The 18,420-nt window shown below is 37.3% G+C and overlaps 1 protein-coding gene across 1 annotated transcript in view; it reads left to right on the top strand.

Annotated features, from left to right (window-relative positions):
• The window catches only part of pde10a (phosphodiesterase 10A), a 118,097-nt gene that overhangs the window by 84,671 nt on the left and 15,006 nt on the right, over positions 1–18,420 (top strand). The window contains exons 7-16 of the mRNA XM_079843150.1: positions 387–542; positions 2,749–2,799; positions 3,691–3,749; positions 4,128–4,179; positions 7,959–8,101; positions 9,630–9,722; positions 10,354–10,540; positions 12,273–12,415; positions 12,913–12,996; positions 16,901–17,051. Coding sequence (XP_079699276.1) covers positions 387–542; positions 2,749–2,799; positions 3,691–3,749; positions 4,128–4,179; positions 7,959–8,101; positions 9,630–9,722; positions 10,354–10,540; positions 12,273–12,415; positions 12,913–12,996; positions 16,901–17,051 — 1,119 coding nt within the window. The remainder of the gene's footprint in view (positions 1–386; positions 543–2,748; positions 2,800–3,690; positions 3,750–4,127; positions 4,180–7,958; positions 8,102–9,629; positions 9,723–10,353; positions 10,541–12,272; positions 12,416–12,912; positions 12,997–16,900; positions 17,052–18,420) is intronic.

Below are 18,420 nucleotides of genomic sequence, written 5' to 3'. Positions count from 1 at the left end.
TAAAATTATAGTCAGTTATTTAAATCAAGCTTGTAGTTATTGTAATACATGAAAAAATCTATGAAAAAAAAAAGAAATGCATATACAATATTTATAAATATTGTAATTATTGACTAAATAAAGTGGCCACAGCATCTCTACAGTTTGTAAAAATTAAAAATAGCATGTTCGTCAACTGATGTTGTTATGATGTGCCAAATTGAATGCTTCCAGTGTATCAAATTATTATGCTACCTCACAAATGTTTTTCAGACAATATAGAAAAGTGTAAAAAATTTATCATCTACATTTTAAAGTTGTAATAACGATTGATTGATTGATTTTATTTTTAAATCAAGACTTACAGATTGTGTGATTCCTGTCTGCTCCTTTTTGTCCCCCTATAGGACGAGAGATTCCCTCATGGCACAGGGCAGGACTCAGGGATCCGTGTACATTCTGTTTTGTGTCTACCCATCCTCACCGCCATCGGAGACCTCATCGCTATCCTGGAGCTGCACCGCCACCTGGGCAGAGAGCCCTTCAACCTCAGCCACCAGGAGGTACTCTAAGAGAGAAAGTGCTAGTATTTTTTTTTACACGTCTAGTACCCATGTGGCTCTGCTCTCAATTCTTTTAGCTAGGCTGCAATTTTATGTCAGCACTATTTAAGGAATTGTTTAGGTTGCTTTTAAAGTTGAAAGTCTGAACTTTCAATCTATCTATTTCAGAAAAACTAATTGCACATACTGTTAAAAACAAACTGTAATTGGTTGCGTCACATGTTGGTCAGACTGTCTCTTCCTGTTTAAAGACAGAGTCACATTTTCTGCTGTTCGAGCAAATTTTCACAGGCAAAATCCAGTCATTTTAATAGGAATCCCTATGATCTGGAATTTCAAGTGAGGGACGAAAGATTTCCCAATGCAGATTTCGTAACAGGTTCAGGTTTATTTTAAATGGGTGGTCCTGTCTTGTTCAGTTGAATTTGTGATAAGGACCAGACCTTATGCCATCTAGGAATTCACAGTACATTATAAAAGGTTTTGTTTGAATAGTTCTGTTGTGTTATTTCATAGTTTTGAAAAGGGATGGGCAACTTCCCTCCACTGTCCTGCAGAATTTAATGCCATCCCTAATCAAACACACCTATCTCTATTTTTTAAGTAAACCTAAAGACTTGGCTATGTAGAAAAACTGCCTCTATACCACTTTTTATGGGACATCCATTTGTAGTGTTGTCCATAGTGGACATTATCAAATGCACTCATGCAATCCCATGATGCTCGCATTAAAGAGTGTACAACTGATATATACTCAACAGCTAGCCGCTAGAAAATATCCATGCCCTGTGTAACGTTCAGTCCACTGGAGGCAAGTTGCTGAACCCAAGTGCAGTTTTTATTAAAGGTCCCCTTCTTCGCGATTCCATTGTTCAAACTTTAGTTAGTGTGTAATGTTGCTGTTAGAGCATAAATAATACCTGTAAAATTATAAAGCTCAAAGTTCAATGCCAAGCGAGATATTTTATTTAACAGAAGTTCCCTTTCAAAGCCTACAGTGAACGGCTGGCTTGGACTACATCCTGGTACTTCCTTCTTTAATTACGTCAGTAGAGCAGTAGAACAGACTAACCTCCGCCCACAAAGAAACGCGAAAAAGGGGGCGCGGTCTTGTTGCTGTCCCACGTGGAGAAGCGGACGGTCGCGTGGAGAAAAGGAACTGTTGCGTTGAGTGTGTTTATCGCCATGTCATCGAGACGCTGTTATTTTCATCCAGGAGTCAAATCACCTTTGTTTGGCTTTCCCAGGGACGCTGTAGAGATTATTGAACGCATACATCTCTCCGTTAAGAGGCGTGACCTTTCCAACGTGCGCTAAGCTGCTGTCAAATTACAACACAGGAACCGCTTTCACGTGCGCTAAGCTGTGGTCGAATCACAGCACAGGAACCGCTTGCACAATCAGAAATCGTTACGTATTTCTGAAGGAGGGACTTCATAGCACAAGGAAATCACCAGCCGTTTTTAGGACGGTGAGAACAGCGGTATACAGATAAGTAAATAGTGTGAAAAATACTGTTTTTTTACACGCGAAACATGTACACATGTTATATTGCACACTGTAAACACAATCAAAGCTTCAAAAAAACACGAAGAACGGGACCTTTAAATTAAAGCTTACCATAAATCCAAATCCAAAACATAAAACAAAGACATGACTAGAAACATAAAACTAAAATAAAACGGTTACAGAAAAACATCAATAATAGACAAGGACCAACACAAACATGAGGGTTTAAATACACTGAGACTAATGACAAGAACACATGAGGGCATGGGAATCACATGACAAGACCAGGAAGTGCATGACAGAACATGACAAACTCAGAAACATGACAGTGAACATGATAAACTAAAAACATGAAACATGAACATGAAACAACACCAAAACACCCTGTGACACCCTGTGAGCATTGCGCCAAATGAATGAGGGTATAGGGGGCGATTTCAAATACAGCCTCATGTTAGATTTTTCAGGTGTGTTTGAGATAAACTTTGCAGGACAGTGGCCCTCCAGGACCAGAGTTACCCTACCCTGCTGTAAAATGCAGAAAATATTAACAATACATGTGTAATTGTATTCAAATTTTGGCTAACAAGACATTCAACCGTCAAGCAGGATACCATGAACTATGAAGTTCTGCCTGTTAGTGGAGTGCTGCAGGTGCGCGTATTGCATCTTTGGTTAAGTGTACCCTGTTTTTTAGGTTGCAACAGCAAATTTGGCCTGGGCATCTGTAGCCATACACCAAGTTCAGGTGAGTACGTTTGAGAAAAACAATGCATTGATTAAACCTTGCTTTTTGTTGCAGCTTACATAAGCTGTTTGATTTGGTTGTACACACGTGGTTTGATTTCTGTAATCCACTGTGTACATGGATCAGGTGGGCCCAGTGTAAGCAACCAGACCACACACCCTCGTCTCAGGAGGTGCAATTAATGACAATGCAGTCTTGTTTGTACGTAAACGATTGCACGACGTGAATGACAACACTCTGGGCTTTAATGTCCCTGTGCATCACATAGCTCTTTGGGAGTAACTCTCTCTGTGGGACACAAACCTTCTCAGAAGTTAGGGAACAATGTGTATAGTAGACCATAAGTAACACATTTTAGTAAAAGGCCTTAAAAGAATGGTTCACTCATAAATTAAATTATCATTATTTAATCGAATTCTGAAGAATTTAACGCAGCTCTTTTCCATACAACAGTGCTTAGTGACTATCTGTAATGCTCCAAAAGGTTCTCCTTTTAGTGTTCTACATATAAAAAATAACATCATATGGGTTTAGCATGAAAGTGAGTAAATGATGACTGAATTTTTATTTTTAGTTGAACTATTTCTTTAGGGTGTGTTCATCCAAAAATGGCGATTATGTTGTCATCATCCAACCCTCTAGCCGAATTATGTATGCTTTTTTTATTTCTATGTAGGACAGCAAAAAAAAGTAGATGGAGAATGAAGCAGTGAAGTAATATCAGCGTTTTAAACTGAGATTATAGATCAAAACGTTCTAAAGATTATTGGCTGGTGATCAACATGATCAGTTACGCATCAACATTATCAGTTTCTGTCTTAAGACAGAAATATCAGTTTGGATACCGACTTGTGGTGATCTTTAAACTTCCTGTTCCTCTTTTGTTTGCAGGTCTGCAGAGGTCTCGCCAAACAGACGGAACTCAACGACTTTCTCCTAGATGTGTCAAAGTAAGTCTATGCCTCAAAGTGTGTATTTGTGGAATCTCATGAAATGTGTGTGTTTAGTAATGTCAGGATGATTGATTGGATGGAGTACATGCACACAGGTTTTTTTCGTTAACAAATTGCCCTATAACATTTGAATGTTTGAAAATCTTAATCTTAAAGCCTTCCAATATATCTTTGATTTTTGGGTTAAATGCCCTGATATGTTTTCTTGAGATTCCTCTAAGACCTTCTACATACTGTTGAAATATTTCAATGTTTATTGGCAATTAACATTATAATAAATAACCGATGTTATAAAAAAAATGCATGTATTTGTGTTATACTTTGTCATACGTTTATCCCTTTTAAAAAATGACGTGTTTCCCCCTTTTCAAACAGAACATACTTCGACAACATAGTGGCAATAGATTCTCTACTTGAACATATCATGGTGAGTAGGTTTTCCCTCTCTCAGTATAGGGTCACATGCTTGGTCATGAGGACAAACATGCTGTTCTTCTGTCGCTCATCTGTGTCACCATCAACGCCAAAGAGATTTGTGTTGTGAAAGACCTTCTCTCATTTGTTTGCCATGTTCGGTGGTAACCCCCCCACAAGTCACTGCTCACCCTACCAGCCTTGGGCTTGTTGTTAAATGTTCTTTTACTCATTTTCTCACATGTTTGTGTTCTCTAGGTCTCTCAAACACACACACAGGTTTGTTTTGCTTTCTAAGTGAGGACATTCCCTAGGCGTAATGGTTTTTATACTGTACAAACTGTACATTCTATCCCCTAAACCTACCCATCACAGGAAACATTCTGCATTTTAATTTTTTTTTATAAAACATTGTTTAGTATGTTTTTAAAGCTATTTTAAATATGAGGACATATGAAATGTCCTCATATTTCATGTTTACGTCGTAATACCAGTGTAATACCTGTGTCATTATACAAATTTGTGTCCTCATAAATCATAAATCATAAATCACAAAAACAAACACACACACAAATTCAAATATTCATACAATCCAAGTATCAGACCACTGGCTCTCTTCATGTCTCTGTCCCCTCCTTCCTGTTAAGAAGAGCAGCACAGGAAGTGATTCAAGTAGGTCAGGGAGAGGACAGGCAGTCCGTCTGACACCGCTCCAGCATCTCTCTGAGCTCTTGGCTTCCCTCTCAGGGATTCATTCAAATATTACCTCCGGTTTTGGAAGTATGTGCTTGGAAATATTGGAGTAGTTAAACGACTTTCTTAGTTTCAAGAGATTTCTCACTTGTCAGCGGTTTCATAAAGCAGAAGTTTATCTTGGAGGGGATGAGACACAATGTGTGACCAAGTTGTGAAATCCAGAGGGAAGAACAAGTTCCTCAGTTGCTAGTCTCACATAGACACATATATAGCGGCCGACCGCTATGAGTTTTTCATTAAAGTGCAGATATATATATATATATATACTCCACGAATATAATATAATTTAATGGCAGCAAATGAGATGTGCATTTAAGATTAACTCACATAAGATGTAATCAAATTCGCTGATACATGTAAAAAAACTAATATATTTTATCCATCAACGAGGCTGACAGTAGATTGATATAAATAACAAAACAGGTTTATCGATGCTGATGAACTCACTGCAGATGAACCACACAGTAATAATGTTATTAAAATGAATTCTTCAATAAATTAGCACATGTACTGCATTGGGTTGTGATTTATTTTGATTTAACAAATTATATAATAAAACAAATGATTTTATATGTATATATATATATATATATAGGACATCAAGGGAATTCATTATTATATTGTGCACACGATTTAATTAAAACAAGGAAACAAATTAGTAAAACATAAGAGTAAGTTGTGGGTACAAATTGTTCATTTGTGGCCACGATATACAGGTGCTGGTCATATAATTAGAATATCATCAAAAAGTTTTATTTATTTCACTAATTCCATTCAAAAAGTGAAACGTGTATATTATATTCATTCATTACACACAGACTGATATATTTCAAATGTTTATTTCTTTTAATTTTGATGATTATAACTGACAACTAAGGAAAATCCCAAATTCAGTATCTCGGAAAATTAGAATATTGTGAAAAGGTTCAATATTGAAGACACCTGGTGCCACACTCTAATCAGCGAATTAACTCAAAACACCTGCAAAGGCTGTTAAATGGTCTCTCAGTCTAGTTCTCTTGGCTACACAATCACGGGGAAGCCTGCTGACTTGACAGTTGTCCAAAAGATGACCATTGACACCTTGCACAAGGAGGGCAAGACACAAAAGTTCATTGCAAAAGAGGCTGGCTGTTCACAGAGCTCTGTGTCCAAGCACATTAATAGAGAGGCGAAGGGAAGGAAAAGATGTGGTAGAAAAAAAGTGTACAAGCAATAGGGATAACCGCACCCTGGAGAGGATTGTGAAACAAAACCCATTCAAAAATGTGGCGGAGATTCATAAAGAGTGGACTGCAGCTGGAGTCAGTGCTTCAAGAACCACTACACACAGACGGATGCAAGACATGGGTTTCAGCTGTCGCATTCCTTGTGTCAAGCCACTCTTGAACAGACAGCGTCAGAAGCATCTCGCCTGGGCTAAAGACAAAAAGGACTGAACTGCTGCTGAGTGGTCCAAAGTTATGTTCTCAGATGAAAGTAAATTTTGCATTTCCTTTGGAAATCAGGGTCCCAGAGTCTAGAGGAAGAGAGGAGAGGCACACAATCCACGTTGCTTGAGGTCCAGTGTAAAGTTTCCACAGTCAGTGATGGTTTGGGGTGCCATGTCATCTGCTGGTGTTGGTCCACTGTGTTTTCTGAGGTCCAAGGTCAAAGCAGCCGCATACCAGGAAGTTTTAGAGCACTTCATGCTTCCTGCTGCTGACCAACTTCATGGAGATGCAGATTTCATTTTCCAACAGGACTTGGCACCTGCATACAGTACCAAAGCAACCAGAACCTGGTTTAAGGACCATGGTATCCCTGTTCTTAATTGGCCAGCAAACTTGCCTGACCTTAACTAGATTTTCTATGGGGTATTGTGAAGAGGAAGATGCGATATGCCAGACCCAACAATGCAGAAGAGCTGAAGGCCACTATCAGAGCAACCTGGGCTCTCATAACACCTGAGCAGTGCCACAGACTGATCGACTCCAGCCCACGCTGCATTGCAGTAATTCAGGCAAAAGGAGCCCCAACTAAGTATTGAGTGTTGCACTTGCTCATACTTTTCATGTTCATACTTTTCAGTTGGCCAAGATTTCTAAAAATCCTTTCTTTGTATTGGTCTTAAGTAATATTCAAATTTTCTGATATACTGAATTTGGAATTTTCCTTAGTTGTCAGTTATAATCATCAAAATTAAAAGAAATAAACATTTGAAACATATCTGTCTGTGTGTAATGAATGAATATAATATACAAGTTTCACTTTTTGAATGGAATTAGTGAAATAAATCAACTTTTTGATGATATTCTAATTATATGACCAGCACCTGTACATAGTTTTTTACAGAATGACATGTGGGGCTCAGTGAAAAAGTTTATAGTTTATAAGTTTATATTTTCCATAAACTTAATTTATAAAACTGTGTATAAAAATGTTGCACTGTAACATTACATGACAGTTAAGCACCCCATTCACATGACTGTAATTATATGTGTGTGTGTGTGTGTGTGTGTGTGTGTGTGTGTGTGTGTGTGTGTGTGTGTGTGTGTGTGTGTGTGTGTGTGTGTGTGTGTGTGTGTGTGTGTGTGTGTGTGTGTGTGTGTGTGTGTGTGTGTGTGTGTGTGTGTGTGTGTGTGTGTGTGTGTGTGTGTGTGTGTGTGTGTGTGTGTGTGTGTGTGTGTGTGTGTGTGTGTGTGTGTGTGTGTGTGTGTGTGTGTGTGTGTGTGTGTGTATATATTTCTCATTACTGTAATGGACAAAAAGTATGATTTTTTTTAAAGAATTGCTGTAAAGTATTTTATAAATCATGGTATTTAATGTACTGCCCTAATTTATGCAGATAAAAAATTATTATAGAACATTATTTACTGTTATACAAGAAACAATGAGAATGAAGATAAAACCTCGAAAGTGCAACATGCGGACTTGCAGTAACGATAAATGATTGATCGGTTGATTAGTTGATTGATTGATTGTTTGACTGATCGATCGATTGATTGAGAATCAATCAAATGTCATTAAGGACTGGCTTGTTTGTTTGTGTTTCAGATATATGCAAAAAACCTGGTTAATGCGGACAGATGTGCGCTTTTCCAGGTGGATCACAATAACCAAGAGCTGTACTCTGACTTGTTTGATATCGGGGAGGAGAATGAAGGGAAACCCGTCTTTAGGAAAACCAAAGAAATTAGGTGAGCACCCACAATTCCTCACCCAGTCATGTTTGATTTGTTACAACCTCCTAAAGTACCAGTTTAATTAATTAATTAATTTATTAATTTATTTATTTATTTATTTATTTATTTATTTATTTATTTATTTATTTATTTATTTATTTATTTATTTATTTATTTATTTATTTATTTATTTATTTATTTATTTATTTATTTATTTATTTATTTATTATGTAAAAATATAGTTGGAGATTAATGGAGTTACACAAAGTCACAACATTCAAAATTGAATCTCTGACTCTGACTTCCCTCCAATGAGTACAGTAGCAGGCAGTATGGCATCAACATGTATGTTCGGTGTCCTTTATTTGGAGTAATGAATGAGACATTCACATGTTAAAAAGAAGTGTTCTTAATTATTGTTAGGATTGCATCTGCACTTTAGTGGACAGCCATGGCCATTATTATTGTGTGAATTTTGTGTTTTGCAAAGTTTGCTGCTTCAATTGTCGTGGTGTTGATTCACATTGTTTCTAGATTATTGTGAAGACTGATCAGATGCTTTTTACATGTTATTTAGGCCTTGGCACAAAATGACTAATTAGCATCATTTCACTAATCATATCATCAGCACATGGGAAAGTGTGAATAAGTACTAGTCTAATTAGATTATAAGAGCAGACTGATTGCCATAAAAGGAGAGGAGAAGTTCTTCCAACCATTGTGTTACTGTGTTAGCAAGGGTTACCTCCAAAGTAAGATGTGCAGCCATCACACTTTCCATCAAAATGGCCTCACATGTAAGGTGAAGAATTTGGACAATGGCCTGGTGTCAAGGGGGGCAGCAAAGAAGTCACTTCTCTCCAAGAAAATCATCAAGGACAGACTGATATTCTGCAGGAAGCACAAGGATTGGACAGCAGAAGACTGGCGCAAAGTTATTTTCTCTGATGAAGCCCTTTTCTGACTGTTCAGGACATCTGGAAAATCGATTGTCCGGAGAAGGCCCCCTTCGCTTCGGGACAGCTGTTAAAATGTTGGATCCATGGCCAGGCAACTCCCCAGATCTTAATCCCATAGAGAACCTGTGGTCAGTCCTCAAAAGGCTAGTGGACAACCAGAAGTCCACAAATTGTGATCAACTCCAAACACTAATAATGGATCGCCATCAGTCAGCATTTGGCCCAAAAGCTGATATCCAGCATGCCAGAACAAATTGCAGAGGTTATAAAGAAAGGTCAAAACTGTAAATATTGGCTCATTGCATTTATTGAATGCCAATAAAAGCTTTTAAAGCTTATTAAATGCTTATCAAGTTTACTTTTTCATAAGAGTATACTCTTTATCAGAGATAATTTACTGCTTCACAAAATCCATCAAAACAAAACTCACAAAATGTTGTGCTCATAGTTCACCTCAAAAACTACAAATAGAAGAATATTTAGTACATAATGACCTGCACATGTTTCCATGAGATTCACTCTTGAATATCTGAGACAAAGCATACATTATATATTGGTAACTGACCTTAAACACTCTCCCCCAGGTTTTCTATAGAGAAAGGAATAGCAGGCCAGGTGGCACGAACAGGAGAAGTTTTGAATATCCCGGATGCCTATGCAGACCCCCGTTTCAACAGGTAATAAAGATTTTCATTTTCCATGTAAAACATCTGAGATTGCTTTAAGCCACTTTGTTAAATAACCAGATTCTACAATAGTTCAAGCTTAACTAAAATAACATTATACACAATTTTGCACTGGCACGTTGTTTGAGGTCTTAGACAGCTGTTTAAATTGTAAAGTTGCAGTATCATGGCAATGATCCAGGTTTTGTCCAAGATTATTAATTAGCAGTGAAATTATGTTAATTAGAAACTCTCAAGCCTGTCATACACGCCATATTTTGTGAAAGAAAGAAAGAAACAAAGAAAGAAACAAAGAAAGAAACAAAGAAAGAAACAAAGAAAGAAAGAGAAAGAAAGAAAAAATGTGACTCAAGTGTGTATTGGTATGATATGAGTGTAATGTTGATGTGGACACACAGTGGTCTGTGGTTCTAGGTGTTAAAGTGGACATGTCAGATGAAAGGCCCTTCTGGATTTGTGTAAATCTGGAATAAGATGATTATGTTAAACCCAGATGAGCCAGCGCTAGAAGAGCCCGTTGTGTGTTTAACTCAATCCCTTACTCAATCATATACAAGCAAGCACTATGGGTGTTCAGCTCTCTGTATGTGTCCATTTGTGTCGTCTCTTCTGCTTTTCACAGAGAAGTAGATCTCTACACTGGCTACACGACGCGGAATATCCTGTGCATGCCCATAGTCAGCCGCGGGACTGTGATTGGTGTTGTACAAATGGTGAACAAGCTGGGAGGAAGTGCCTTCACTAAAACTGATGAGAACAACTTTAAGATGTTCGCCGTCTTCTGTGCTTTGGCCTTACACTGTGCAAATGTAAGTGCGCAGACATTTATCATGACCTGGAGTCTTATAAAACATCTTTTAGCAGTATCATCCAACCTTTTAGAGAATGGGAACGTTTGGAAGAAACAGGCTCAGGACTGTCGGCCTCCCGGCCCTCTGTGGGGTCACCCACGGGTCTCGTCACATAGCAGCTTTTAAAATGACTGAAGCATGTTAATATTTAAAAGACCAAGAGTGCGCTCCTGCCATCTGCTGATGGGATTTTTATTTAGACAGAATTCAACACCTCACATGTTATGCTAGTGATTTATTTTCTCTGTGTCTGATTTGTGGTAGAGTAAAAGATGTGGAAATTTGTGGTCGACCGATATATCACCAACGCCGATATTTTGCATTGTTTAATTTTCAGCATTGTCCGACTTTGTTTTTTTTAATTTTAGCCGATGTGTCGATGTGATAAAGACTTTAATTTTGACAGTGCTGAGAACGCTAGTACCTGGGTGTCAGAGCTCCCATTCTCCGTCTTCATTAGTTTACGGTCTCTATTTTAATGAATTATTAGACAAACCTTCCTGTTAAACAAGGAAGGTAAATGTATTAGTAAATATTAGTAATAGAAAGGCAAACGCTATAATATTTTCTCATCAGATCGACAAACTGTTTGCTATAGAGTTGCAACAGTGGGGTTCCAGAAGTAATAACATTTATTGGTAATACTGTTGCATCATTAATGAATAACTACACAGGAACTGAGTAATGCAGTATTAACACTATAGTAATTAATTACTATTAACTAACAAGAAACTCTGATTATAAAATTAGCAAGTAATAGTGCTTCCTCAAATGTGGTAGTTCATTATTAGCTAATCAATAACTACAATTTTTTTCATACCTCCCAGAGTACTACTAGAAACTACTATAAACAGGTTCATAATTAATGTGAATAATGCATAATGTATAATTACTTCTAAAGTGAAGATCATGGTAACCCACTAGTAATGACTACCGGTATTATAATAGTATGAAAAGTATTACCAAATCCTCCAGAAGGAACTATTTTATAATTATTTGGATCAGTATTCTAAATACTATAGACTATATACTATATAGTATATAGTAATATAGATTTTTTTTCCTATATAGAAAAATGCTAATTTTCCTTACTAAAAATTGCTTCCAACCTTTACATTGTTTAGAGTTTGTGAAGTAATTACTTATTCAAAATAAGTACTTACTTAAGAGAGTATGCAATTTCAGCCCTTGTCTTTATTTGAAGGGGAAAAAAAGATTCCCAGTGCGCACAGACTTAATAGATTATCATGAAGTTGCTAGCTAATGGACAAATCTGTTTATCTTACAGATGTATTTAAATTATTATTACTATTACATTTTTTATTAATTTAAAGAAATTCTGATTTAGTAAATATTATGTTATATAAATATAATTTTGATTTCAGTAACTGTTATGCATGGTATGATATCATTTAATATTGTTAATTGTCCACCCTGCTCTCTAAGGTATCGGCCATTGAAAAATCTATATCGGTCGACCACTAGTCCACTCGGTTTTTATGTTGCTGCCACTTTATGGTACCTGAAGCAATTCTATTAAGATGTATGATTAAAAACGATGAACAACCATAGCAGATTACAGAAAGATCGATAAGAAGCAACCACAATATTTTCAGAGGGTTAGACTATTTTGCATAAATATTTTGCATCTGCGTAGACACATGGGGTGTATGTGTGTGTTTGTATTTAGATGTATCACCGGATAAGACATTCAGAGTGCATTTACCGAGTGACAATGGAGAAGCTTTCGTACCACAGCATCTGCACGTCAGAGGAGTGGAAGACCCTCACACAACTCTCTCTCCCTGCAATCATATATAAAGAGATCGAACTGTGAGTTTATGCTCTCATACATCAAAGATCACTGCTGCATAATGGCTTTCAGTAATACATCAGTTAAATAGCTGTAAAATAGGCACTAAAAGCATTGGACTGAACATTTGTGTTGTATATTACAGTTAGGTGAGTGCAATCAATTTCTTGTTCAGATTATTACTACTATAAATAAATTCATTTTTCATAGTAATTTAATCATATTTATGTTGCCACCAGTTAATAAAAGGAATAAGGGAGTCGAGGTCATAAGAAACACTGTAACACATGTTGCTTATTGTGTTTTTTTATTGATATGACAGATGTGCCAAGGTTTTGATACTGTATTTTCATTATCAATTATGAAAGTTTTAGTTCAGAAACAGAAACTAAACGTGCATATTGTTTTGGTGTCATTTTCATGTGTAGATAAGTGGGCATGATATACAGTTGTAATCAGGATGTATTTCACCTGTCCAGATTTGAATTGCAAACAAACTGTCATATTTCTGTCTAAGGTTTCACTTTGACATTGCCCCTTTTGAGGAACTGTGGCCTGCAATATTTGTATACATGGTTCACAATTCTTGTGGGAAAAACAGGTAAGAATGAGTACATTTCTATAAGCTCTATCTATCTATCTATCTATCTATCTATCTATCTGCTATATATGTATTGTACATTCAGTTAAAAATGAATTATTTGCTTAGTTCTGCTTATTTATTCTTCGAATGTTTGATAAGTTGTAAATGAAAATATGCCCTTAATATATGTTCAGTTAAAGGGATAGTTCACCCTAAAATGACTATACATCATTGGAACAACACCAGGGTGAGTAAATGATGCCTTAAAGGTGCAGTGTGTAATATTTATGGGGATCTATTGACAGACATGCAATATAATATACATAACTATGTTTTCAGGGGTGTATAAAGTAGGGATCGACCGATATTGATTTTTTAGTGCCGATACCGATTTTATTTTTCATCAGCCTTAGCCGATGACCGATACAGGCTGCCGATTTTCTTGAGCCGATATTTGGAGCCGATACTGCTTTTGCTCCCTCAATTCATCATGATGATAACAATTTTACAAGTCTCAATTTAAAAAAGGAACATTTATTGAACAAAAAAAACAATATTTAACAAATAGTCAAAACAGGTGAGGTAGAACAAGAAAAAAAAGTTCAGAGTTCAGTGGTGAAAATATATATTTAAGCATAAATAAAATAATTACACTATTGCACACAGTAGCAATAAGCAAGCAGCATAATAAAGTGCACACTGACTGTAATATACTTTTTTTAAGTAATATAATTTTTTAACTATTTACAACCTAGTCATTTAATGCTTAGGTGTACTTAACTCCAGCGGTAATTCAGGAAAAAATCTCCCAATGCTCCGCGTGAAACTTCGGTCTTCCGACCTTTTACCATCGTGTCAATTCTCAATTGATTTTGATTAATATGCTTGAGGGAGGGAGAGCAAGACAGTTTGAAGACGGTGAGAGCTCTCTGCTCCTTCTCTCAGCAACACATGCGACCTGTCAGAGAAGCGCAACAGTCAGTCTCATCACTCACTGATCAAATAAAGCTTTAGCGGGATAAAAATTTGCTTTGGCAGCCGCCAAAAAACGCAGTATGTGACAGCCGGTGTTGATTCTGTGGTGCACCACCGCAACTTAGTCTATGTGTGGGAAACACTGGAGAGACACACACCACGCGCGTCCAAACCGCAGCCAGGTGGTCGCTGAATAAAACTCCCACAAATACACGGTCAACATCTGCATTACTTAATCCTATGACCAGTGTTCGTAACAGCTACCGTATGCATACAGATAGCCTATAACAGTGGTTCCCAACCTTTTTTACTCGAAGGCCCCCCTCCTCTCCGAATCAATACTGCAAGGCCCACCAAAATTCACGATATATTCACATTTAGTGTTCTTTTTTTGCAAACATACTTTGCAGACATTCTTTACTGGCAGCTAAACTTAGAAGTACTTACTCTGCTCAGTTATATCAATAAGTACAAATAAGCAAAAGTCAACCTGCCATACCAAACAAGACCACAGGGAGATGCCAAAGGACCGCAAAGAACTACTATACGGGTCCATTCATAATTAATAAACACACTAAAATACTTAATAATTCTGAATGTGTAACTTAGCCATCTGAAGTCGATGTCATCAGTGAAGAGTTCCTCTGTCAGAACAAACAATATGGAGCTGATGCCCGTGTGTATAAACACCACTGATACTCACAAACTTCTCCAAAACACACTTCTTTGGCGAGCATCCGTTATAAAACGCTCACAGAACATTCATTTTGACAACTACGTGAATATATTGAACTGTGTTCATGCAGAAATACGATGTTATAGCGATCAGTGCGCCGAGAGCGCACATACACGTTTCATCAATAACATACTCGCGCGTGCCTAATGTATGACTCCTGCATGTCACTGTAATAATCGTCTTTACCTTCATTACAGTCGTCACCTAAACAAAACTTTATTTAGTGAGCAGAGAGCGCACATACACGGTTTGTGCATCAATTATAATGGACACGCACGCGTGCCTAATGTATGTCACTGCAATCGTCTTTACCTTCATTACAACCATCATCCATCAAAACTTTTTAGAGACACTGGTTTGCTTTATCCATCTGAAATGTGTAGTTCAGTCAGGTCCACTTAAGTCAAAGACACCATAGACAAACATTTAGTCAACTTTTTATTGCATATTTTGCAAAGATTTACATTTGGCGGTATGGCTCTGTTCTAAATTCCCCATCCTTTTCATGAGCTCCATGAAAAGCCAAGACAGGGAACAGCAGCAGATTCTGAGGACAACCTTCCATTTTAAACTGGGAGGGCAGAGCAAATCCCCTATTTAGAACAGAGTATGCATCAATGACAACATAATGACATTGATTAAGTTATGCAGTTAAAGGAGGAGCTGGGGAGGAGGTGGGTTGCAAAGCAGCGTGCAGCAGAAGCGTCCAAGCAGGCAGATTGAAGTGAAGCTATGCTTAAGTAAGGCGCCCTGTTTGAGAGAAGCCAATTGAGTGCATAGAATCAGCTGAATCGGATCAGCTGAAAGGGGCGGAGTTAGAAATTTCCCAATCAGGTGATAGCGGAGCTTGACTACGTGGCCTGCCAGAACTAACGCTGTATGCTTGATTTTGCATATCCTGTGTTCATGAAGCGTTGGGTGTTTTGAGCCACCGTTCAGTCTGTATTTCACACAGCGCGATTAGAAACGCCTTGGGCAGCTCCGAATCCAAAACAATCACAGAATACGTACGAGAGAGTTGGTTCTTTGTTGTAATTTATATTTTGTGTTTTTATAATTTCTCTTTTATTATTTAACGTATCAAATAATAAAATTAATGAATTATAATAATATATTCAAATTCATTTTAAGTTATCTCGCGACCCACCCGGAGGATCACTGCGGGCCTAGTGGGCTGCGGCCCACAGGTTGGGAACCACTGGCCTATAACTTCGCTATTTGCAGCTCCCAAAATACAATGGCAAGCAGTTTTATAGACGAGGCATTCAGCATGCGTTTTCCATTTGGACGCACAAACTTGCTTGGCTATAGTTGCAAACACATATAGAGCACCGTGTTTCCACTTTCAAAGTGTATGGAAATATTTCAACTAAGTCAAACAGTTAAAAGATGCTTTGAAAGTTTAAAACGTATCGTTGTCTTGAAGAGAAGGACTCTGCTTGTGGGGGAGGGGCAGTGGAGGGTCTGCACATGAACTGCATATCGGTCTAACACTAGTATAAAGACCTTACATAATGAACCGTTCTGTTTTTAATACCTTAGAATGAGCCATTTCTATCTGCATACACCACGGGTCCCCTTACAGTGAAGTCACCATTTAGCACTGCCATGTTTCTACAGTAGCCCTAAACGGACAAACTGCTCTATAGAGCGCTAGCTACCCTGTGCTGCCTCAGATGATGACAACCTGTGTCAGCCACCGTAGCTTCTCTATGTACTTCGAAAGGGAGGGGTGAGCGGTGGGCGGTTATAATTCACAACCTCACCGCTATACTACACATATTCATTTTAGGGTGAACTATCCATTTAATTATGAATTACTGGTTTGTTGAAGTTTAACTACTCCATAAATAATGGCTAATATGCCTTTACTATTTGTTTAGTTAGTCATTAATTCTGGTGTGTTAATACAGCATAATTATGGACCCTTAAAATAAAGTTACAGAATAATTTATATTTTCTAATGGTTTCCATATTTTAGGATTGAAAGCCTGGGTCTGGGACCAGAGTAGAACGATACAACATATACATGAAAGACATTTGAATAGTAGCAAATATAAATTACTTTGATATAAAAATATTGAAATTTGTTGCCTTAATAAAAATCAATTCTTTAGACATAAAAGTGTCCGTAGGTGAAGAAACACCCATGTACATTACTGCTCTGACAAGGCAACGGTGTACAGTCACACTTTCTTTGTGTGATTAAAGCTTTGAGCAGGAGAAACTGTGTCGCTTCACTATGTCAGTGCGGAAAAATTACAGACGAGTTCCATATCACAACTGGAAACACGCTGTGACGGTGGCACACTGCATGTACGCCATTCTGCAGAAAACCACTGGGATATTCACAGAGCTTGAGGTCAGTATCATTCTCACAGTAGCAGTTCTTACAGTGAACTTACAAAAGAATAATTTCACATCAGTGTTGTGTTGCTACTTTGAAATGCTAAACTCTGAGCTACTAAAAAGAAGTTAGCTACAGTAACTGCAGGGGTCCAGCAACCATTAAAGTCAATAGTGGGAGGTTTATTTTGCTGACTGACCATGTGTAAGTAGTAAACAGTAATCTTACTATGGCTAGCACTCACATGTCTGCCTTCCAGCAAATCACTCAGGGCAAACGTCATATGATGTAATTAATATTCATGAACCAACAAGTGCCTGGCACAGTGAGCTGAACCGCTGAACAACAAAGACCTAATTGTTGAACTTTTTATGACAAAAATGCAGTTGTGAGTGATGTTTATGGAAAAGTTTGGTTTTATGTAAAACCTTTTGAAAGGCTGATTGGACTTCTTAAGGGGACAATATTGTTTAAAATATGGAACTATTATAATTCATTACAATTTCTGGTGGAAAAAACAGTGAGTTGACACTATTAAACTATACTACCAGGCCAAAATTTGGATTTAAATAGGCAAATACTTAAGAGTCTATGATTGGATCATTATTGCAGTGATTATTATGTTTCTAGCATGTTATATGTTTGGCAAAAGTTCTTCTAACACTAACTGCTGGAGTGTGTTTTCATTTCACAACCATGTAGGTAGACCCAACATGACCATATTCCAAAATGACAATGTCAAGATTCATCAGGCTCAAATTGCATGAAAAATCATTTCAACACATGAATTTGCACCTCTGAGTCCAGACCTTAAATTCATCAAAAGTCTTTGGGATGCAAGATCTTGACCAAAAATTGATACACCTCTTCTTGAAATAAAAAAATTATGTGATGTTATTTCCATCAAGAGGTGCATTAGTTTTTGATCCAGATCTTGTATTGGCAATGCAAGAGTCCAGCACTCTGTAAAGTCTCCTCCAGCACATCCCCAAGACTTTCAATGAATTTAAAGTCTGGACTCAATGGTGCTAATTCATGTGTGAAAATGATTCTTCATGGAGCGAAATCTAATTTTTGGGGCCAGGCAGTGTATAAGTAGGAAAATATAGAGCATCATTTATAGTCAGAAATATAGTAAGGAACAAAAGTCTTTAACTAAAGATTTCCCTATGAAAAGAAATGCTTGTTACTAATAAAGCTGCCCTATTTTTAAAAACACACAAGTTACGGCCCGTTCACACTAAGGACGATTAATATATATATTTATATCATTCTATTTCTATGAGAATAGTTATAACTGTATTTGGAATTGCTTTCAGAGCGATTTTTTTCCAGTTGATGAAAGATAAAAAAATATTGACATTAACGAGCTCAAGCATTTAAA

The sequence above is a fragment of the Gobio gobio genome (genome assembly GCF_949357685.1).
Source record: "Gobio gobio genome assembly, chromosome: 18".
Lineage (NCBI taxonomy): Eukaryota > Metazoa > Chordata > Actinopteri > Cypriniformes > Gobionidae > Gobio > Gobio gobio.
Note: the sequence above shows the minus strand (reverse complement) of the source record. Positions and strands in the feature narration are given on the sequence as shown.